Here is a 24,773-nt window from a genome sequence, read left to right on the forward strand (position 1 = left end):
ATTACCCTACTTTGCAGAAATCTATCGACGTTTAATATAAAGGGCTAAATGAATATCGGTATGTAACTTTCCTTTGTTCATCACCGAAACTTCACTTTAGATGAAATCGACCATCTTTCTTGCCAGTCATGTTTTCGAGCGTGATGGCCGAATTTTTTTTACAGCGTTCGGACACCAACTTCGTGATGGTTTATTATCATATTTTCTATGTGTAAGATATATTTTATACTACGCGGCCGTTTCTATTTCGCTTTCTTTCCTCCACTGGAATATGGGGACAGTGTTGGTCGTTTTGTGATGTCCTGTGAAGCAACTTTATCGTTGTTTTTTTCTTCTATTATATAGTCTTATGTCGTATCTGTCTCAGTGGCCGTTATTTGAGCTCGCGGAACTGTGTCCGCAACGGTCCGGTATTCTGTTGCGACCACAGCTACTATGGGTTTGTAGCTTAAGAGAAAAGCCAAAGTAACCAAACAACCCGCAACGCTAATGCAGACCAGTATAGACAAGGACACTAGTTGCCCCCCTGAGGGAAAGCATCGCTTATAGTGACATCACTTTTGTCAATTATGCCTTGTTAATATTTATTGACGGCTCGATGGGCTGGCTGAACAGCACTACCGATCGGTAAATGGGGTTAACTGATGTTAAAAGTTGTACCTGATCAGCTTGCCCGTGAAGTGCAAGTAGTTCATAATATCAACGATTCTTCATAATCCGTTATCGAACTAACCTAGGCCGTTTTTGGTCGACAGATGAGTGCGTGTCTAGCAAGAAGAATTGTGCATTTGATCGTTTTAATTTACTCGAGCGAAAGCCATCGCTTAGCATGACTCGAGTGAATAGCAAGCTGTTAGATAAAATCTATAATATGCTTTGCGTGACTCAATTAAGTTAGATTTGTCTGACCTGAGCAATTTTTGGTGTCGGTTCCCACCCTGTTACAAAGTAGTGCTTTTTTTTTTATATCGGATTAGCTCTGCTTACCTTGAATGGTGAAATTACGCCAGGTTTTGATAACCTTCGATGGCTCTACTGTCTCTGTTCACGGATTAGAGAACTTGGCTGTTTAGGAAAATCGGCTTTTACTTGAACATTTCTATTTGCGATAGCTAATTTCGAAAAACTGCAACTAGACGCTGGCGAAAGACAAGCCGGCCCCATAGCGTCATACAGTTTGGTTTTCGAAATACGCCCACTGCATGCATAGACATACGAAGACAGCCGGAGCAAGCTCTTTCACACAGGGTGTATCATTTAATACCTGAGAAAGTACTCCATACACTTGAGCACCGTTGCCGAAATGGGTTGCCAATTAGTCATCTCAATCGAGGTTACTTTGCATTTGCCTACGTCACAAGGTACAGTTTGTTTTTTCGTCCGGTACGTTACTTCACGTCGGCAGCAGCTGCATAGAACTCATCCGTGCTGGTGGCCTGCTTTACGAATGATGAACTTCTAACTGAATTATACAGTGTGGTAACGGCGTGTTGCTCGTGAGCTCTTTTTTTCTATGTTCGTGCGTCAGGAACCGACGACGAAAACGACAACGACAGCGATTGGCGACGACAATCCAAACACTGACAAAAGTAGCAAATGCGCTCTCTCAAACAATAAGATGTTAACTACCCCGTTCGCGCTCAAGGATCGCGTAAAACATGTCAGGCAACATCATGTTTCTCCGACAGATTTCCATTCGTCAGCGGCTACCCAAAGCTACGGCGCTGCTTTGTTTAACACTGTGCCCGCATTCGGCGTACGCACATGCAAAGAAGAAGTGCAGACATGAGCACAGCCATGATGCCAGCTAACCTCTACCTGGGCAGCCCAGCACTCGCGAATAAAAGTTCATCGACACGGAAACAAAAGTAGAACAAGTGAAAACCGGCAAAGGAAAAAAAAGTGACGATCTCGCTTGAAAAAATGACTAGCAGGCAACAATGAGAGCTGGCCACGGCTCGCGGACGGACCGCAGTAAGGCTCCGCCATACCTCAATTATGGCTCGCGACCGGTTGGATTCGACTGGACCTGCGAGCGCGGAACATGTCTTCGGGTCGTTCACGTGGGTTAACGTTTGACGTTAACGTTTTCTTATTGTATTAACGTAGTTACTGGTGTTGTAGTGGCTTAGTGTTCTTATCGCATTTGTCTTTGACCGATTGGATTATGTCTGCTGTTAGAATGCCTTATATTCTCTGTGGACTAGTTAGCGTGAGAGCTGCGTAGAGTAATTGCATATAATACGTTTGTGGAGTAGATTTGACATGCGACTTACTCATATTGGCATATAGGTACATTGGCGGTACTAATACGTGGCATCAGCTACTATAATAGACATTGTGCCGGCCACAGGATGTCTACTGTTGGCGTATGCATTGGATATTACATAATACGTTAATTGATTTTTTACATGGTGGAAGCGCTGTACTATTGCGATAGCTGAAATGGGCGGTGGTTTTGGAGAGCGGCGCGCTGTTCGAATCCTGCCCGGCGCAGTCAATTTGTTTATTATAACGAACTGCTATCGGAAACTGAAAAAAGAAAAAGGCCATAGATGAATTTTTCCTATTTTTTATCTTACTAAACTCTATAAATTTACGTAGTACTGTCATTTACTATAATTGTTATTCTTTGAAAATGTCGATAGCCGAATTCGCGTGGTGAATCAATATTCCAATGTTTAGTTTCTGACGAACACATTTTCAGGATAATCCAAAAACGACGTGTTTAAAAATCATATCCAACTGTGAAATTGTTACTAAGCGAGACAAACGACATAGTTTTGTTATAATCTAGTCTTAAACAGAATCAGCTGTACGCAACGCTGCAGACAGCTTTTGCTGACAAGGGCAAAATTAATTGTACAAGGTGTACTTGCGAAGATTTTTTGATTACTTTTAGAATAGTAGACTCAAGGGGTTTTGGACAGGATATTGCAAACTCATTTTCTACTTATCTCCAATTGGATTTTCAAATTATAGCGCCGTAGTATGACCGGTGTTGAATATACGTACAGAATTGCTTTATTACCCTAATTTGTGTTCGTGTTATTTAATCGATAGAACTGAATGTTGAGAAAAAACGTTATAGTAGGTATTTATGCACTTGTCTATTTGATCTCGTCTTGCGGGGTGACATATAGGGCTATGCTTTGATTTTGGCTGCGATGGCATTGTACGGGGTATACGAGAATCGCTCAGACCTTCATGAGATTTCGTCTACTTCGGGTGCCAGTATGGTGCAGCTAGCGGGCTTAGCAGTCAGCAACAACAACGACTACGACGAGGACTCATGTGCCGATCAAATCATCTGCCAAAACGGGTGACTCGCGAAGGCCAATCAGTACCGAATCGAGAACTTCCGGATTTCGTGTTCGAGCCGTTTCGGACCCATCAGGGAGTATCGTTTACGACTTAACCCCAACCACAACTCCTGCGTGAGTATCCACAGGATAAATTCGCGATATTTATATCTGTATATCTATAGTAGAGCACTGGATTTCACCTGAAACAATAAAATCAATTGAACGTTGAGCCAGATTTCATCATGGTTCGAATAGAGCAGACTTCTAAGCGAAGAAGGAATTGCATATATGAGCTTTTGATGACATCCATTGTCGACGATGAATTTTCCTTGCCTTGTTTTGTTGGTTGATGACCGAAGGCATCAGTGTTCCGCACGCACTCTAGGGAGCCCCCGTGCGTGGTATACTTACTTCCTTCGAAGGAGGCAGAACGAAAATAGATTGAAGCCTTTCCACATTCGGCTGTAGTACTAATGCGATCTCCTCAAGGAAGTCCTGCTTACCTATGCCAGCCATAAACGAATTTAGGAATGGCGACATCCAAGATGCATTCGATGGTGCGGGCTGCTCCAAAACCCACAGACGTGTTTTGTTTTTCTCATGAAAGTTGTTATTTCTACCTCAGTTTGGGCGATAACAATACAAGATGTTTACGAACAATTGCATTCGACGTATAGATCTAAATAGATAGACAAAATGTTGTCAACAGCCTAAAATCAAAAGCAAAAATTAGGCCACAGTGTAGACAGAAAAAAGCGCTACCAAACGTTATTTATTAATGAACATCATGATAACAATAAAGGAAGTAATGTAATATAAGAAATTTCAGGTCTTGTCCAAATTCTCAAAGGGCCGTCACTATGTTCTCGTCTCCCTGGATAAATGATTAGTCTCTCCGCATTCATATATATCTACGGGTTTGCTTGTTCTGATAATTGAAAAGACATTAAACAATGTATTATGACAGAGAAACATTTTTCTGGTAGCTTTTTGTTATTTGCCGCCCGGTGGACGATCGCCGCGAGATTGAGTGAAATTGATTTAAAAAAATCAACTTTCGCCTTACAACATCTTTAATAAAAAGCCACTTATTAATCATATCGTACCGCGGGAACATTGTACGATATGGTAGCAGTAATTTTTCACCGATATCATAGCAGAAGTCTGAATAGAGAAGAAACACTCAGTCTTATCATGTCAATTGGAAATCGAATCTGGGTCATTACAGTTGTCCCATCAGTTTAACAACGTAATGGCCCAGAAGCTAGGCCACTCGTTCGTGCTGAGCTGGTCGAGAAACCCTGGCTCTTTTTTCTAAACGATTCAGATTCAGTAAACCCAAATTTTCCACCACCATTGTTTCTACGGGGGTTTGTTCTGTGTACACTAACTATGAGATGCAGCCCATTCTGAATAAAAATACCAATTGTAAATTAACATAACCTTAGGCAGGTAATGGGGCGTTTATTACTGTTATATCTTTAGCTCATTCGTTTTCCTTTTCCCTCGCTTAGACTTCTCTCTCTCTCTCTCTCTCTCTCTCTCTCTCCCTTATTCCCTTTTACTTTTTCTATTTCTACAATAATAGTATTGCAATAATGATTATTTTATTTACATAAAAACAGAACGCCATAGTTACAAATCGATACGATATGTCGCACGGATACAAGGTCACGATAAGTAGTACTCTTCTGTTGGTCTATCGTTGCCCTCTTTCTGGGTCGGTTTTATCCGTTATTCATGTTTTTGCTGCATTTTGGGTCCTCTGAAGCCTGCCTTGCCTCATTTATCTAGCCACTGATCAATACAGCTCAATAGTAGACAGGTTCACGCTTAGAATAGAGTTTCAACGCGCAGAACGTGACGCAACCGCTCTACCCATTAAGGTGAGCGGCTTTCGTCAATCAATCAATCAATCAAATGATCGCCGTGGGCGGATCTTGAATTCGGCGTTCTATATTCAACCAGTTTACCTGCACTGTAATACTAGTTCTTAAGTAACTATAGTTGTAACTACTGTAAGCAGCTCTATAATAGTTTTGTTACTGCTTTAAACACAGACGATAGTAAGAGCAATAGTAATTCAACTACTCGATAGATATACAAGATACCCCATTAGCCATGGTCCATTATGTAATAGTAATTCTAATAGATTGCTTTTATATTTTAACAAGGTATGTGTAGACTGTTTACACAGTTTCGATATGTTTCATTGTGAGTAACAATGTTGTTGTTTTTCCTTTTTGCTCTTATTTTAACCTGTCTAAGTACTATTCCGTTGATGACATTGATTGCACTCGGGGGCTTGGTAACGAAGCAAACCGTTCAAAGCAACGACTGTTGCAACCGATTGTGCTCACTTACAGAAACAAGACTCTGTGACGCATCGCTATCCGCTGTATTTTTTAATCTAGTTTATTTCGTATTTTAACGATTCCATTTTGTTTCCGGCTGATTTACCCATCACATAGATTTAAATTTACCAATAGCGTTTGCCAACTGCGAGGTACAGAGTCGTCGTGATCCTGGATACCATCATATCATGTATGCTTTTACCGCAACTGCTGCAACGACCTTTTTCCCACTACAGCTATACATTGAAGTCAATCGGCTAACTTAATATTGATGACGCTATTCTTCATGCAAGGGATTCAACAACAATGCGACTCTTAGCCCCCATCTATCTTCCTGAAATTAGCCTAGTACCATGTTGATATAGATACATATGTATGATTCATTCTTCAGTAGATTTACTCATTTCTATAAATAGTCTCATTAATTATAGCCTATTTTCTTCTGCTATACAGGAATTGTGTTAGTGCATGTTGATTGCACGGCCAGCTTTTGCGTGTCTATACGAAGTTGCGTCACCCAAACGTTCAACAGATGGAAGCGCACTAAAACAAATCGTCATTATGAAACGGCTCCAAAAATGTTCACTGCTTGGAGAAAAAAATGACTTCGAACTTCGTTCCCGATACCATATATCTCTCTACTGAGTAATTCCTATCTACACTATGAAGTTGATGCGCTCGGCTTATATGTCTAGACCCCTTTTCAGTAACGCTAGTATATAGTCAATAGAATTATTATTAGCAGCGATTATGACCACGTACGTAATCAACAACGTACCTGATCGCGACAAATATGTTTCAATAACAACGACTATTTGTATATGCTACATGAAAAAGTCCTATATGGCCACGTAATGTATGTCGCAGTGTATATTGCTATGTTGATATTATCTTAGGCCGCCCGTACCAATCGTCGTGCTGGTTTTAAAGATACCCAAAGATAGGTAAAATGACGCGATTTGCTTCGCAATCCCGCGTTCTATTGTCTGCCGCCATTATTCTGTCGCATATAGCATTTTTTTGCTATGTCGGTTTCTTTCCACTGTCCTACACAATGGATTTGAGTGTGCTCAGACCGTGTTCTGCAGAGACACGCTTATGACGATACACACTGGTCACGGACCGTCGACAACGTTACCGGCGTATACGGTAAGCGTGTCGCTTGCGCTTGTGATGAATCCTCGAAGTTCGCCTAGCATATCTATGTTTTTGTATTCTATTCCACGTCACCGCCTTATCGATACTTATTTGTTGTTGTTTTTTTTTTGGTCACCTTGCCTCGTTATCGAATTCCGTCATAGCGCTTGTCGTGCTATTCAGTTCTATAGATATTACGAACGGTCTATCCACGTATTTAGCTTTAATGTTACATTTGACGGCGGTTCGGTCCCAAGCCGCTCATTTGTATAGAGGAGGTCTGAGAAGGAAAACAGAACAAAGCGGATGGCTTATTACTTGCTCATGTTAAACTAAGCCCCGCTCTTTTCTTTGTTACAAATTACGTTTCACACTACTGCTCGGTTCGCTTTCTCATCTATCTATAGTGACCAACTTATCACGATTTCTTGACGTTTTCCATCAAATTAATCATACATCTACACTAAACGTAGTTGTTAGATAGAATGCTAAATGGATCGGGTCTCTAGCCAACGTCGGAATCGGTTCGTCTAGGTTTGTAGCTATCGCAGCGCGTACGCCGTACAATGTTATCATACATAGACGTTTATTGTATTGCGTTTTATTTGGTATCACAGACTGTACGTCTGGTCGGTCACGGAACACAAGATGCTTTTAGTTGTGTCATTATTACAAGATCATTATCATCATTGCAAGATGGCTGCTGTGACCGCAATTGCCGCTATTGGAAACAGCTATTAACGGCGACCCTTTTTGTTCCTTTTTATTTCCAACTGTGCAGTAGACAGCTTATTTGGCAGATCGTTTGTAAGCGGCAGCTTGCAGCCGAGCTCACATTTTGCTCTGTATTATTTACCACCATTGAGCCTAAATGTGCGTCCCGTTCATTTGGATTGTCCCGTAACATTATTATCATGATTACCCCTATCTGTTATTTGTAATAACATGAAGTTGCAAAATGGATTGGGGTCAACAGTTTTGATTTTCATTAGGCGACGTTGGGCCACCGTTTCTTATGCACTTTTCTATATGTAATCGTTAGTCATTGTGGCGAAAGGCCAATGTCTGGGCTTAGGGAATTGATACCGATTTCATTGTAGATTAGTAGGAATATTTGTCTTTCTAATCGTCATGCTCTAGAAGAGACCGAGATAGTTCTTGTGCATCTTCATCAATGCTAATATTTATCCAACAGTAGAACGTTCATCAGCCTTATAAGCCAGTACTACCTGTGTATATTCATTTACGTCCTTTATTTCTATATCTGATCTCTAAGTGATCAGACGGTCGGGGTCACTTGTAGTGTCACACTACGCAGAAGTGATGAGTTACTGATGGGTGGCGTAGGCATTTTACATGGCCTTCCTGACGCACTATATTTGCGTATATACTTATCGGGAGCACTAGCCAAGTTGACTTGTCGAAAACCATCGATGGTCAGCGACTTGTACGGTCAGCATGACGGGTCAGATCCCAGTCCGACCATCTTATAATTACTTTACATTATAACGCATCGTAACTATGAACAACTCGATATTAGAGTTCTTAATCTTACTTCCTTTCGACGAATTGACGGGTGGTTATGTATCGACATCATTGCATGCCGTTACCAATATCCCTTGAGCACTACTAGTCAACAGCAACGATGATTATGGTTGAGGTAATTATACAATTTAACATCCGTATTAGATAATTTTCTTATCTTAATTATACGCGTATCGTATTGGTATGGAATCCGATTTCGACAAAGGGAAATCTCGATGACATTGTTACATCGTATTGCGTTCTGGCTCACCTTTAACAATTTGTATTCGAGCGTCATGCCGAGTTCAACATGTTTGCGAAACTGACGCTCGTGCATTATGAAGTACGATATACATGTCCTGTTAATTGATCTTTCCTGGTATATGTCTTACGTGCATTCTAGATTCGTTGTTGATTCGGTAGCTTGAACATGTTCTTTCTCGCTTTTTTTCCCTTCTAATTATATTAATTAATTCTCATATATAATATGTGCACCTAACTATGTGCGGATTTATCTGTATCTAGAGTAGGTAGGGATAAAGGTCGAACCCTCGTTCTAAGCCGTTGGCGAAGAAAGCTATATTGTCAGTGTACAGTAAACGTTTTCCATCATTCATACAACAGATCCCATTCGAATCATATGGTCCGCGTAGTTTTCACGCGTTCCATTTACACGCCACGTTTCGTAGGCTACGATTATTGGCATTATGAGATAATTAGACAATCTAATGCGTCTTTTACTTATCGCTGTATTTCGCGGTTTGACTACCTTGTCCGAGGACACGGAGATAGCCTCGCAACAAAAGAGGACACGAATGTTCCTGTTATTAACATTACTTTCACATTCGTAAGGGGAAGTTAGCCTTTTTTTGTTTTTTTTTTTATCTGGGTCTGCTGCGAGTGATCGTTGATTCCGTTCGTCCAACTGTACAGCAGATGTGACTTTCAGCTGAAGCCAATCTCTGATGCCAATAGCAGCGAGGCCTTTTAGGACAATGCAAAGCTGTTTCATTGTGATTCAAAGAAAACGTATAAAAAAGACTAATTTTGCTTTAAAAAAAAAAGATGAACAGTACATGCTGCCGACAATCTGAAAAAAACGTAAAATTAATTGATTCTTTCTTTTTTTTTTATCGTTCCTATAACCATTTGTATACGCAAAGATCATAGACGATTTTCATTTAGTTCCATGGGCACAACTTATCTATTTGCTTTAACCAATGTATAAGCGATTATATGGCACTGGGTGAGCCGATATGTTACCGCTTCCCCTATCCCTACAATAATAAATGTTTATTAACCAAAATCAAACCATTTCACCATATACAAGCGTTTTGCTAATAGTCAAAGAAATGTTTTTCTTTGCAGTATCATATACTTATTGCTTTGCCTTTTTGTGGCCCCTATTTTTCTGCAGCTATATTGTCCATCTTGTGGGTCAATTAGGTCCGCTTCGACATCAACGGCGGTTCTTCTTATACACTATATATAGCAGTTTTATTATAGCATGTGGAAGGAGATACAACATCGTCGTTTACTTGATAGCTTGCATGAACATCTAGTAGTAGTAATAATAATATCTGTGGGTTTTTCAGTTGTCGGCACGCACCCTGAGCCCAGATGCGAATGCTGTACCTGCTTATCCTCTTGTACCTATTTTCGTCTAGTCTGGTAATTCTAGTTGATTAAGGGAGTAGTTAAACAAGGCAGCCTCAACGTAATTGCGTGTGTGTATGGGTTTATATACGTGTAATGGTAAGTGGGGTCGACTGTAAGGTTCGCGCAAGGTTTAGTCCAGCATTGCATCTAACTGATCTGTTAGGCTCGAGAGCATGTGCTCGATATCTTGTATGACTTTTGGCGTTTCCGGCACCCTACGTGGTGGATTCTTTGACGGTAGATGCACAGCGGAAGTACTCGATTCTCCTATGTAGAAATCTTGTGGAGCAGCACCACTTGCCACCGTTGTCGTCAGAGTTTGTGTTAGGTTCCGTGGCGGTACCTCTGGCGCACGCTGTGGCCGAGGTGGCGGTGCCGGGACATTGTCCCGCTTTACCGAATTACGTCGAGGAATGGCTGGCGACGGTGAACCGCTGTTGCCAGGCGACGTTTTGGAGGTTCCTCCTCCTCCAACAATTTCAAAGATCTTTCTCGCCGAACTAACCAGGCCTTCACGAAGACTTCCGGCCGACTGCTCGTCTGATATTTCGTAAACCTCTTGAACTTCCAATATTCGTTTCTCTTTCTCTGATTCTTTACTGACGTTATTCAGGTTCTCAAACTTATTGTCAAACTCGGCCTGAGCCGCCTGCAGCTGTTGGGAGGCGTCGGGGCCTACTCTGACGACCGTGGCGCCGTCTGATTGTTTTCCAAATTTCATCGCAGGTTTGTTATTCGCTTGACTCTGTGACGACGGTGTTTGGCTATGGCTGTGACTGTGTACCCTGTGGTTTCCATTGATGGTAGTACTGGCTAGTTGATGATGTTTATTGCTTACAGGTATCCCTGTTGGAATCGAATGGCCGGGTGTTGACGCCATCCGTGAACCATCTGCCGAAATCTGTCTCGAGTGTGGTTGATGATTGTCTCCACTATTATTGCTTGATGCCGTCCCACTATAACTGTTCCCTATAATGACTCGTGCGGAGGGTAGGCCCGCATCGCTTTTTCGATGCGGTCTGTCCTCAAGATTAATGACCTTTGTCTCGACGCCAATTGTGCTAAAGAACTTGTTCTGTGTGAGTATCGGCTCGGCTTTCGTTGAGCGGGCTATCTCATATGGCCGGTTGAGGTTATTAATGGTTGACGTGCCAGCGAAACCTGGCCCCTCCAGCTTGACCTCGATCGGTCGAATGTCTATTGAGGGTGCAGCGGGCTGGCTTTGATGATGGCCGTAGCCAGGACCACCTTTCGAAGAAGATGAAAGACGCTTAAAGCTCGTGTCAATTACAAGACTGTTATTATCTAGTCCTGGTCCTACTCCCGTAGCAGCACCACTACCGCTGGCTATCTTGGTGCTAGCACCATTTGTGCTGGATCTATGATTGTTACTAACTGTATGGGCGTGGCTGGCTTTGTTTTTGTTGTTGTTATTGTTAGCCGTAGAGTAAGATATCGTTCTCTCCACGTTGCTAGAATGACTATGGCTAGGGACACTTGTGTTAGTTGTGTGAGTGCCATTGCCCGAAGAGGGTCTAGCGCTGCTGTTGCTTGTTGTCATCGTTGCTGTCGTTGTTGTCTTCGTTGCTGTTGTCGTGGTAGTGTTTGATGACGCAGTTTTGGCAGTGGCGGCTTTCTCGTTCCGCTTCCTTGCCAAGAATTCCTTGTCGACGTTTTTCTCGATTTTGCTCAATAGGGCGGTGAAGGGATTTGTGTCGTAATCTGTCGGGTCATCCTCCACGGACGTTCCCGATCGTGATACGGTCGTTGGCTCTGCTTTCGGATCCATGACGGACGCCACGCACTCCTGCAACGAGCGAATCTCCTTCTCTATTGGATTTCTGTTCATCGAACAACTTTTTTTCCCGTTATTGAGTTCCACCTGTTGTGATGATGGTGTCGATATTGAACCTTTCGCAGCGTCTTTGCCAACTGAGCCTGCTGTGGTTTCCTTCGCCGTTTTGTCTTTTGGATCTTCGATTCCGTCCTTCCTTGTCACTTTCCTATCACTGTTATGCTCTTTGTCTTTGTCGACGCCTTTGCGTGCCAACAATGGCCCTTTTCCATTTTGCTGGTGTTGACTAACAGCTGCCAACCCACCTGCACCTGTTATACCTGAGCCACTTGTTGAAACCGCACCCTCCTTTCTTTCACTTTTCTTCCGTACGGACTCGAGTTTGGCGAGGAATTTTTCCCGCTCGAGATCGGCGTCGCTCTTGGCTGGCTTCGGAAGCTCCTTGAGGTGCTGGTCCTGAGCGGCCACTGCGGGATTGTTACTGCCGACTGCTTGGTGATTTCTCTGTTTGAGCTTTATCTTCAGTTCGCTCTGCATCGCCTGATTGAGTTCAATCACTTGCGGGGCCAAGGCCGTGCTGTCTCCGGGGGGCACGGGGGAGCGCTCCCTCCGGGGACTGCGAGGTGGCCGGTAGGGACCGCTGGGACTGGTGGTAGTGGAACTGCCACTGGTACTTAGAGGAAGCGACCCGGCCGATCCAGCGGTCGCTGGGGGTTCCGGCGGTGGTGGCGGCCAGGGGATATGAGCGGAACTGGCTGAGGAAAGCTGACTACGAGCGAGTGCCAGTGCGTGGGCGTCACCGTGGGCGGCTAGGGAGAGGCTCAGCGCGTTCGAGCTTCCTTCGATACCCTCGCCACCCTCGCACGTGTCCAGGGTGAAACGCGAGGTCAGACTTTGGACACACGTCGCGAACGCCGTGTCCCCCACGTCGTGGGTTTTAGTTACGCCTGCTGGCGGCAGGACACTACTGCCACCCCCGCGTTTCGGGGGGATTGGGCCCTAAAAAAAGTTGGAAAAAAAGGAGCAAACAAAAGTAGATAGACAACGAAGCTATTGGTGAAGTTAGTATTAACCACAGTAAATGCGCTTGCTGAGATGGCATTTTTATTGGGTCGTTAGTTCGAGCAGGTTATTCAGAATTTCTAGTATAATTCGTGCATATATACATAACAGAATATTGATAGGTATCTATAAAAAAAAAAGTAAACAACGATACATTTCGTTAAGTTTTGTACTGTACCTTTAGTCACAACTAAATGTAAATTTTAAAGCATTATTTTGGCGGGAGCTCACTAATCAAATTTAAAGGCACCGCCTTACTATACAAAAAGCGATTGTACCCTCGGCATATGATCCAATAATCACGTGAAAGCTGGCGCCTAACGACATGCTGACTCATGAAGACTTCAGAGGGCATAATCACACTCTAATGAGGATTTCGGAAGTCATACGTGGTTCACATACAGTGAGTGTACATAACACGTCCGCAGAACTTAAAGCAGCGATGCCAAAATGTTTCTTTGCAACCCAAATTCAAGACCCAAGTTACTTTCCGCTATCAATAAGCTCGCTTATTTAGATATGCATTATAGAAATGATAAATATAATAGGTTAAATGATGAGTTTGAGCTGCAGGCAAATATGCTCAATGTTGATAGAGTTTTACTCGTATGCGTTATATTATGTATCAGACACGTTATTTTTACTCTCAAGGAGCTACTAGATGTGTAAGGTATAAGCGTACTTGTCCAGCGAGTAATTCGGACTTAGCGGCCTCATCCGTGGCATCTCCGTGCTCCTGTCCTGAAGAACCACAGCCTGATGCATTTGTGGTTATTTGGTCACGTATGGAAACTGTCGAAGTGCCCTGTACTTTCGCAACTGGTCGGGAGTTCGTTTTGTGGCCGAGAAGGCCACGAGGCCGTTGTAAAGTGGAAGTGCCTTCAATATAATGTGGACCACCTCCAGACGCATCAGTCATCATCTGATTGCGCCAGCTATTCATCAAGTCGTACCTAATCGAATTTGACAACAATGGCATTGATTAATTATCTGTAAATTGATAATGTAAAAAGAGAGACCACGTATATTATAGCGTTTATATTTATACCTTAATCCAGTTGAAATTTGTCAAGCAAAAAAGCATAACATGAAATTGTAATATTATAGGAAATTATTTTGTTGTATTGTAAAATTAATATAATATATAAAAGTGTCTACATGTACCGTTTTAAAGATACATGAAAAACTTTTTAAAAAAAACTAAAGTATTACAAAATTTTGAGAGATTATTGACAAACGTTTGCACTAGTAGTTTTAGAGGTACTGAGAAAAGAAGTCCTTTGTCATTTGTGCCTTCCAGTAGATTTCATATTAAATCAAGCTAAACCAAGATTTGAGAACCATATTATATTTGTTTATTGTAAAAAAATAGGAGATTGACGTTGTCGTTTTATTAAATTAGATCTAAAAACTCATATCATCATAGGGTCGTAGAAGTTTTTTGTAGACAGCTCAGCGATCATCAGGCAACGCCCATTGAAGTAACTTTGCCCACATGGCTATGCGAGAGTAAGGTCAAATCGCGATAGAACATGTTTTTGAATTGCCACTTTAAGGTAATCAACGATCAGCAAGGTACTATAGCATACTATTTTACATTCTGTGTTGAAAAATAACTAAAGTTAGCTATGTTAGCGGTTTAGTTTTAAGCACCCTGTTCCGTATTATACAGATATCTAAAGCTTTCCTAAAAGGTACTTAGAAGTATCTAGAAAAAATACAATGCTGAGAAATTCGGCGCTGTCCTTTCTCGGCTTGCAGTTTGATACAGAGTGAAAAGCAGCTGGATTTTCTAATTTTTTATTTACTATGTTTAATTTTTTATTTTACAGTTGCATATTAATTGAATCGCCTAAATTCGGACCCAGTTTAAGTAAAATTACTTGATGTTTTTAGGTAATTTTTATTTTTCAACGTAGCCAGTTCTTATTTCATCTCGTTGGTGCCGATCGCCAGCTTGAGCGGGAGGGAATGTTTGAGTGAAGTATTCGAAAATGTGCTGCGTTTAGATAACAGAAAGCCGTTCGTTATTTTTGAGAACGTCCGACCTGTGCTTTTTTTTAGCGCCTCTATACCTATTTGGGGGTCGATTTGGTCGCGTTCGATTTAAGCAAAATCAACAATGGCCGGAGTCGCTAGCGGTAACACTTGGTCCACGAAAGGGGCAAACCGAAGCTCAACTTACTGGTAAAAAATTTTATTACATAGTACATAATTTATTCGTAAAGTTAGCCTATTCGTACTTATTGGCATACAAGGACGGAAAAAGTGTTCTTGGTTATTAAATCGACTGGGATGTGCACAATGGTTAGCAGTTCTGGTTTTTGGTAATAGATCACCGCTTACCATTCAAAATTGTGCTCGAGACTTTCAAGGGATCGCCCTCTGAGCGCTGGTTGCTGAGCGAAGATCGCGTCGTGCTCCTGTTGCTGTTGCCACGCGAAATATAACTGCTCATCGGCAAGCTGCACTTCGATCTGCCGATTGAACTCGTTTACCTAAGGACGACACAAGCAAAAAAAAAATGCCATGACAACACGTTTTTCAGGAGGACAGAAACAAGAAATTTACATAATCGCTACCTATAAAAAAATATAGAAATTATTCATTTAATCTATATTATATGATAACGTACACTTGATGGTCTAGGCTATACATTGTGCGTCCTTAAGCAGCGGCTAGCCTGCATATATCTCTAAAACTGCGCAGTTCTTAATCTCCTACGATGTGTGTCAGATCTTGCTAAACAATGCGATCCGATTCGAGAGCAAACGGTTATAGGACAGTACTCAAGTTGTAAAAAGTTCTATAGAGGTTTTATTCGTTAAACTTGAAAGTTCTTTGTCCTTAGCCATCGGATATTTTAATGTGAAAATTACGCTGAAATATTTGGTATCAAATTTTATTTCATTTCTCTATACCTGTCGATGATGAGGCAAAGTCAATGACTCTGTCTGAGAGATAGAATGCTGCAAAGGCGTAGGCATCCAGGCGGCGGACTCATATTGCTCCGGGGGGACGGCTGAAAAAAATGACTCGATAGCATTTTGTAAAAATATAAAATGGATACTTTATGCGGTAAACGAAATCAGAGGAACGGCACTACAGTTGAGGAAAGTTGCCTTTTGCTTAGGCGGAAGGTTACCTAATACTTCATTTTTGCTCCTCTTACATTCATAGTAACCATATGTTATGTACTGTTCTTCCTGTTCGTATTTTTGCGACTGAATTCTCTGGATCGCGCTATCTTAGAGCAGGTAACTGAATCACATCAAGATCCATTAGCGGTCCTTTCGGTTATTATTTTATTTGTTAAAATTTACTATTATTGTCGAAAACCCTAAAGAATATACGATTCTACTATGTTTTCATCACGTTTATATTTATTTTTATGAAAATTAACCCAATTCAAAGCAGACGCGGATACGGATGCCCTCGCAAACCACTTAAAAGTTACTGTAGCAATGATCTGTATAGACGCTTAACCTTGTGCAAACGTACGATAATTCTTGGTGATGGGATACGGAATAATTGTGCCTATTGAAATATTGGCAGCTTCTATCTTCCTTGTAATAAGCTCACTTCTTTCTATTTACAGTCGACTACTATCGACCACTAGTAGTTTTAGAGATACTAAGAAAAGAGCAGTTTATCATCGCGCATTGACTTTATTGAGATCTAGAGATCTTTTTAGATAGATGATTTGGTGGTAAGAGCGTCACTTAGGGAAGCCTTGCCTCTGTTTTTTCTTTTATTAATGTCCTTTCTGATGCAGTCCCCTCTTCTTCACTGGCAGGGTCTAGAGTAGTGCCACCTACCACTTCAGTTCTTGCTGACATCACATGTTAGCCTGTCACAGATTTCGCTCTGTCCTTCTTCCCTGCGGCCATTTTTATTCGCTTCTTCGCTTTTTTTCTTCGTAGGACTATACCATATGTCCTTTTTACCCCAGTGCCGTACACGCGTCTGTTTTTCTTGCTAAATCAATCCAGCTGGCGAGACGCGAATGGCAGGCCCCGACCTGATAGCGATATACAGTGTCACGTGCAAGGTAACCGTTCATAGCAATCTGACAAAGAGTCTAATCCAACGCCAAACGGCTGAAAACAAAATGTTTTTTCCTACTTTCTGGCCCCATCATCCCCACCACTACCAAGTACCCGTGCGAGGTTATCCATGAATTAGTATTTCACTAACGCGTTCTTATATCTTTTTCTCCTTCTATCCCTTTTCATAGCGATTTTGGTCTGCGACGCTGTCCCGCCATACCGTCGGTGTTCCACGAATCGTTTAGGACTGCGTAGGTCAGCGTTTAGTTAGAAAATGGTTTGCAGATCCGCATTACGCAACGATCTCGCAGTGAGACGGCATGGTATGAGCCGAAAGGAAATCGCAATCACCTAACCATCGGTGAGTCCATTCCCTGTTGGTAGTAGTGTGAGTTTTATCTCAACAACGAAATCGGCCACTTTCTATGACAAACTAGCTCCCTAAAGAATCGCCGATCAGAGGTAAACTTAAGGCTCGAGAGATTTGCCAAGACAAGGCGAAAGGGACACAGGTGGACTAACATCACCGCGGCCATTTAACCGCTAGCAACAACGATTGTGTCGGTAGAGAAACGAAGCCAGAGAACACGCGTGGTTTCAGGCGACTTTTTGGTACACAAATCTTGACAAAGGTCGACACGTCTTGTCGGGCAGGCACCGGCATAGAAAATATGTTTTCAAATCATACACAACTAATTCTTTCAGCGGGAACTATATATATGCTATGCGATTCAGGTCGACCCTCGCTGGAGGCAGCATCCTCAAATTTGATAGGTCTCTTTAAGAATAAGAAAGTATGAGAAAAAAATTAATATAATACGTTTATACAAATTAAATGGAAAAGCTGAGAGTGTACTTACGAACTGTGATTGGCCGCGCGTGCGGATTACCGAGATCGATGGATGAATGTCTAGCAAAAGAGTGATGGGATGAGCTTGAGGGAGCTAGTGGGCGAAAGGCAGGTTGGAATCGTGGAAAATTCTTAATTTTTTTTATGGCTAACGTGAGCTTCTTTTGGTGGCCTGCAAGCATGAAGTTCAACAATAATTTAACGAAATTATGTCACAGAACAAGCATACAGCACTCATATAGCCAAACCTAAAGTATCTGTTACGGAACTACTCTAGGTTATTGTACAGAAGATTCAAATAATTATTTCAGTCAATAATATAACAACTGCAGTGTATGTACATTTTTCAGAGGTGACTCCTATATGGCTTATACGTTAGGGAATCTTTGGGACGACTAGTATATCCGGCCCAGAATTATGTAGGGATTCGCCAGCATATACGCCTGACATACGTCGATTTACGTTGCCTAAGGCAATTGGAAAGAACTACAAGAGATCGCAGCCTGACGGATACACATTGCCTGGCCATTTCCCAATCTGTCTGTTCATTGTATCTACTTAGTTACATCCTTCTTCAAGTTTCTATTATCGTCATTGAGGTATAATGACTAGGCAACTTGGAAAGGTATTAAATATGTTCTTACAACGGAAGCAGCCTACAACAGGAGCGAAATGATATTGCCAGATTGCAGTGGGACCTGTCATTTGACAAACATTACATCTAGTAGAAATGTGTTTACGTTTCTTGGAGCGCGCCGCAGTCGACCCTCGAACGAACTGTTTCTGCTAGAAGGGTATATATAGATGTGGATCGTCTTGTAAGTTGCGCTAAATTTCAAGTCGACCTTAGGATATAGCCTATTTTCATACTGTCTGTCTCTATATTCTAACTACTATCATTTCATAAGACGGAATAATCCTTTAAGTTCGCTTCATATCCTGCTAAGAAAGAAACTTATTCTGGTCTATTCACTTTCTCCTAAGACACGTGCCTAATAGTACACCGATTGTTCTTGCCGAGTGTGCACGCATACATTACATATAAATTATTTCTACGCTGAGGAGAGTCAGATCAAAACCGCCAACGAGAAGTGCTGCGTATACTCGTGGGTAAACAGTGCTGCTTTTACCTTAGCGTACATATCCACCTCCAGCCTAGATGCGTTTCGCATATATCGCATATAGATCGCCTTCCCAGATAACCATATCTCCAACAAAGCAAGCTAGTCAATGTGTAAATCTTGAGAAGTCCCATGCACTAACAATCGTTTGGCCGACAAATCCGAACGCTCGTGCATCCACAAGCAGGAGAGTGGAGAGGAGGAGCACGAGGAGGAAAGAAGGAGTACAAGTAGCGCCTAACACTTACAACTGAAACCGCAGGGTGGAGCAAAATTCTCTTATAAGTTAGATCTAGGCTTCTATGTAGAATTCTCAAGGAGCTTTTCATTCTTAGTCCACTGATGTAATTAGAATCAGCAGCACTTCTGCAAAATATGTAGCACTATAACTAAAGGCAGTAACACAATAATGAAGTACTTAGGCCTACGTTTCAGATATGGTTTAGTCATTGATATCTGAGGTCCACATAGACGGCCAAAGTTCGGTGACCAACCTCTCTTTGGTGTCCTGGCGTCACATACGCTTAGCATTGCGGGGTTTGACGACAGGTTCTCTGATCGCCGGCGGTCATTGTTACTTCAGAGAGAGAAGAAAGGGGAAATATTGTAGAAAAGGTGAAGGCTGTTTGGCCAATTGCTTGATTAGCTCATTGAGAAACTATGTAACACGAAAGAGAAATATACGACACATTCAGATATTATTTTGTTGACTTATTCACCGTCAGGCTGCTCCGTAAATAAAAAGATTTAGGTAAGAGCCAGAACAACACATGGAGGGTACGGAACGGCACTGCACAGTGCATAGCTGTCTGTGGTCGTCTATGACAAATCGGGTCAACGAACCCAGAACTGCTTAGCTCACTGACCCCTCTAATCGATATGTTTCGACTGCTCGTGGCCATGCAAAACCATCGAATCACCGTATTCGCGTGAGCGTATCCATGTTCCGAATCTGTGCCTAGCTCACCCTGTGATTTACGGTATGGCTTAGCCCCTCCCCCCTCCCCCCGGTGAAGCTAGCTTCTTCCTCTCGCCTAGACCCCTCTCCAATCAAGTTTCCTATTCGACACCACTCCACACACGTGATGTGATTCGGCAACCGCCTAGCGTGAGGGCACACGAACCATAATCTGTGCAAAGTCGACTTGCTTATCTGTCTGTCGACCCATCAGCAGCGAAGACGGACGAACGGAACGAACAGGCCTCTAGCATGGCCGTTATCGCTTTTTTACTCCGATCAAGTTCATCTTGCCCGATTCTATGCAGATGACGTAGCGAATGGTAACGTATTACGTTAGCTGCAGCACTGCTCTATATTGAGTCTGAACGGTCGTTCGTAAATCTATTACCCTCTAATGGTCAGATCCCCGGCTTTCGCCAGCCAGGCGTGCCAGTCTTGATGTCGACGTAGCGTCAACGACGACGCAGAAAAGACATGAAATACTGGAAGAAAACTCGCAGGTGTAGAGCATCGCGGTCAAGGGCAAAAAATCGCGTGCGGAGATGTTCCTTTCAGTAACGAAGGCAACGGCCGGAAGGAAGGTGTTGCGAATGTTTAGCTGCTGATACCGCGCTCTTATTACAGACGGTAGAAGCAGGTTTGTGAGGCCCTAGCGATGCATTTTAGGACGCTACTAGTATTGCGGTTACCATACCGGAAATGATCCAGGAAGCGATCCAGGTAGAGGTGGCTACTGAAAAAGTGGGAGGCGCCATATTCAAATAGGCAAATACAGCGGGGAAACACATGAAATAATCCATGTAATAGATAAAATATAATGTGCTAAAATAAATAAATATACAAGTAATATAGCTTACTAGTATTAATAATGAATCATAAGTGGTAAATGTTGCTAAAAATACTTGGTCTAGTTGATCATCAACTTCGCTTATTACATATCGTATTAGAAAGTTTGTTGAAACTTAACATTTTTTCCTTGATTTTGTCACGTATTTCTGTAGACCGTACCGTAAATTTCCCCTCGAATCGAAAAAGCACTTCTACGAGCAAAAGCCTTATCGTGTTCCTTAATACAACAGGTAAGCATTGTGATAGACTAAAACCAACGCTTTAAGTTGTTACTGTTTTCCAGACTCTTAAATCGCAAAATATTTCGTTGAAGCTGATGAAAAACAAAGGCTGTTATGTGGAATACTTTCAACCAGACTAAGCTCCAGTTCGTCGCCAATGAAACAGAGGTTTTATCTGAATTTCACGCGATACAAGGCATTGCCTCATATGTCATAGTCAGTATTGTATGCGTTCTAAGTTCGACAGAAGATCTCCGAGCTCGTCTGTGATGCCTTCTCACGCAATACTGAGGTGGCTCACTATTGCAGCAATGGCAATAAGGTATTATGCAATACAGCATACACTCAGTTAGCGTACGATATACAGAACCACTAGTATGTCTGTACAACCAGTAACTGGAACGTACGTGATTTTTATTATTCAACCATTATCCCTGTTGACTGCATGACAATAATTTAGTTATTGCAGGACGACGTCATAAGAGTTGGAAGCTTCTTGTGACGAACCCGGGCCAGCTTGTTGAAGCAGGGTTGGACCGCTGCCCATTGGATCAGTGTATTCATAGTCACTTGCTACCGAATTGCAGTTATATGTAGAATATTATATATTAAGAACTTACCGTGGATACCAGCGGTTAGTTAAGTTACCCATTACAAGCTAGTTTGCGTCGTACATTTCTACTACTCTCTTTCTACAGGTACAACATAATTTAGCTAAATAACATCCGTGCGAAGGTAAATTTATTTAGCACACAGGACTGAGCTTTGAGGGAAGAAGCTTAAGCAAGCTACATCGAACTGAACAAGCAAACATCAATTAACCTGTACTTTATGTAATGAAAGCTAATATAGCCCTTTACATTCCTTACGGTCAGCACAAGATGCCGTTCATGCGAACCATAGCCTTGCCTTGGTAAATTTACAGACAACCTTGATTCCTTTGTTTTTTCTGATTAACGGCGTCATTCGCCCGTGTCCAATGCTCAGACTGTTAGCGGTTTCACTAGCAGTAATCGTAAAAGGTGACAACTCTGACTTTGGCTTATGGGAAATCCGATCAATGACGATAAAGAGACATGGAAGGCTGTCGCACCACATCTGTCGAATCCAACTCGTCTATTTCAATACAGGATCGGATCCTTAAAGGCTCTTTCGTCTTCGATTTATTTCGATCACTTGCAAGCGACCTAAGAGCATCACGTGGCACCCCCATAGCAGGTAGAATCTGCTGCAGGAGCGGACCGCAATGATCCCGCCGTCAGGTTTCCTGCTTCTAATGCAACGACGAGTTAATGCGGGCTGCGAGCTAACGAGTAAATGAATAGAGGTTCAAATCGAGTCTGGTCAAAATTAAAACTAACAGTCAATAGCGTAGAAGGTATTCAGAGGCCGAACTGGCCTCAAAGATTGCCGATGCCCTTTGCTATACTTGCGGCATTTTTCCGTATGCTCGCATGCTCTATGCAGTATTCGTTGGCTAACCACAGGTAGAGGTTGTCATCCGAGCAGATCCATATCCGGACAGTATCAAGATAGGAATCGCGTAAAGTGTGCTCTGGGAAATCCGCTTTGTTCTGAGCAAGCCGACAGTGCGTGAAAGGCTCTGCGCCAGTTTATAAGCATATTCCATACTCGAAGGTCGTTTAAGTCATCTGCCCAGTGAAGGTATTTTCCGAACCCAACTAGCTCGGCCAAGGGTTGAGTAATTGCAGTCTTCCGGGCCCCTTCCATAATGAACACGAAGCAGATCGCCGATCATTGATGGCGATCACACTATCTCGATCTAACAATTCTAGCGGAAGAAAGGCGTGCCTATGTCTCATGGAAATCCGACGAGGATATTAATTGCCGCAGCCTGCACCCTATAATTCTCTTTATATTCGCAGCATGTCGTCTGGGAGTTGGTGTTTTTTGCTTTCAGCTAACAATTTTGCCTAATGTTCAAGTTTATTGGAACAGAAAAAGTCCAATTCCATCTTTCATAGAAGGCACAGTTCCCTTCAGACCCAATTAGTGAGTCCCTTCTCCAGTCCGCATCGTTGATGTCGGCTCAAGCAATAGAATGTGGCGGGCGACACACAGATACTGTCAATGCTGCCAGTGACGCCATTTTATGACGGTCAATAAAAACTTGATAGAAAAGAGCTAGCTAGTTATGCCACTTTTGTTTTTTGCATCGGATTGGTATAAGTTGACCAATTTTTTTCTTCATTACTAATCCCGAAATAGTTTGCTTAATATACAGGGCACGACTGGGTTGTTTAGGCACTACAGGAAACGAGTAAATTAATTAATTAATGCAGAAAATTCGTTAGTATAGTAGAGATAAAGGCTGGTTATACAGAATTCTCTATGATACAGGATAAAATTATTTGCTGCTGCAGGGACAATGTCTGGACATCTATTAGCGCTGAATACGCTACTCAAATAAATAATAATCTACTTTGCTCAGAAGCGAATGATCGTTCAAGAAGTGAAACGGTGTTCCACCATAGTAGGGTCATGAAGAAATAGTTTGGGGTTTTCTCTTTGCTAAAGCAGGAAGGACGCCCCCCTGACTAACGACAGTGATTAATAACCCTAGCCGAATCTAACCAATTCAGTTCAGATTTGTCCATCGCCTTTTTTTTTTTTTTAGTCTTTTTATAGCCTACTGTGCTCCTAAGCGAAAACATTTATTTTTCGAGATAGACTAGGCGCTAAAGCGTTTATGAGTCCAATAGTATCCTAAGGGGAGATCACCGAGAGCAAATATTGATGACAATAAAAAAAAATGGTTTTTGGCGATTCCCCTAAGAGAAATTTAAGACAGTTCTTATTAGTAAACTTCGGATATATTTATGACCTTTCGAACTTCAGATGCTGGGCGGCCAGCCAAAGCTCGAAGACATAACGACGCCCGTGGGAAGAGTTTCATTCGCGACAACTGCGATCGACAACGCGATTTTACTTTTGGATAAAAAACGTTCTGATCGTCTATGAAAGGAGTAGCGTTCGGCTAATCTGGCCCGTTAGACATAGTATACATGTAGAAGCATTTACAACAGCATAATATAGTATAGGTTTATTCTATATAAAAAATCAGTGTTCGGTAAAATCCTTGGTAAAAGAGGAAGGCACCCCATATACTTAGAGTCGGACGCTAGAAGTCTGGTTGGAGCACGAAAGAAATAAAGACCTTTACGTAAGCAATGGCAACAAATGTCGCGAAATGGGACCCGGTAAAATAGGTCGTGCCATAAGTTGCACTTATTAATTCTCATTTGTATTTGTTTGTATCTATAATATGTTTAGCTTAAAAATTTATCGACTACAACCATTTACCATTGTTGTACACAGTAAAAGGTTACTTGTTCCATACTATACTATTTAATGATCACATAAAGAATTACGTCCTGAAACATTGCCTCTATGATATCAGCTTGTGAATCAAGCGACTAGTAGCAACAGGCTAATTCGGACGATTCTTAATTTACTTCAGCAAATCTTACGGACCACGTTAGTGCAACCTGTATGGTTATATAGCACTGGGTACGAAAGTGCATCAAACCAGTACCATCGAGCGCCCCATTTGGGTTTACCTCTAGTAGCTGCTTCGACCTGCAGGTGAATGATACATGTCAGGTTAATTCTGTGCACTAGTTGGTATGATGACCTTACCGAGTTTCGTGATCCCAATGTCGTCGATATCCTCCCAGGTAAGTTCGGCCACCTTGTCAACGGAGTCGTACCCCTGCGATACCAAAGTCGCCTCGTACTCTTCCAGCCGGAGCAGCTTTAATAGCAACGATAAACTGTCTGGCTTGTAATCTGCAAAAAACATCGATACAAAAAACGAAGAGAATCTGTTAGCGTTATATTAAAATTCGATGTATTACTATATATA

The 24,773-nt window shown here is 42.2% G+C and overlaps 2 protein-coding genes across 2 annotated transcripts; one reads left to right on the forward strand and one right to left on the reverse strand.

Moving 5' to 3' along the window:
- The first annotated feature begins 1,268 nt into the window (after positions 1-1,268).
- On the forward strand, positions 1,269-4,128 carry LOC147751825 (uncharacterized). The gene is made up of 2 exons (XM_086973373.1): positions 1,269-2,063; positions 3,144-4,128. The coding sequence occupies exons 1-2, from the start codon at positions 1,941-1,943 to the stop codon at positions 3,324-3,326; spliced, it is 306 nt and encodes a 101-aa protein (XP_086829499.1). The 5' UTR covers positions 1,269-1,940; the 3' UTR covers positions 3,327-4,128.
- Positions 4,048-24,697, reverse strand: LOC111272712 (uncharacterized; the record flags this gene model as incomplete). The annotated part of the gene is given in 6 exon segments (XM_022854289.2): positions 4,048-12,773; positions 13,519-13,789; positions 15,183-15,334; positions 15,758-15,858; positions 17,746-17,907; positions 24,548-24,697. Coding segments are annotated over 6 exon segments (3,500 nt in total), but the record flags the coding sequence as incomplete, so codon positions are not given.
- Between the last annotated feature and the right edge of the window lie 76 nt (positions 24,698-24,773).

Source organism: Varroa jacobsoni, unplaced genomic scaffold (assembly GCF_002532875.2).
Source record: "Varroa jacobsoni isolate VJ856 unplaced genomic scaffold, vjacob_1.0 contig03056, whole genome shotgun sequence".
In the NCBI taxonomy this organism is placed as follows: domain Eukaryota; kingdom Metazoa; phylum Arthropoda; class Arachnida; order Mesostigmata; family Varroidae; genus Varroa; species Varroa jacobsoni.

Bases quoted from the DNA above. Each gene is read 5' to 3' on its own strand.
- LOC147751825 (XM_086973373.1), top strand. From the start codon at position 1,941: ATGAGAGCTGGCCACGGCTCGCGGACGGACCGCAGTAAGGCTCCGCCA. The intron at 2,064-3,143 runs GTGGGTTAACGT...GGTGACATATAG, and splicing joins CATGTCTTCGGGTCGTTCAC to GGCTATGCTTTGATTTTGGC.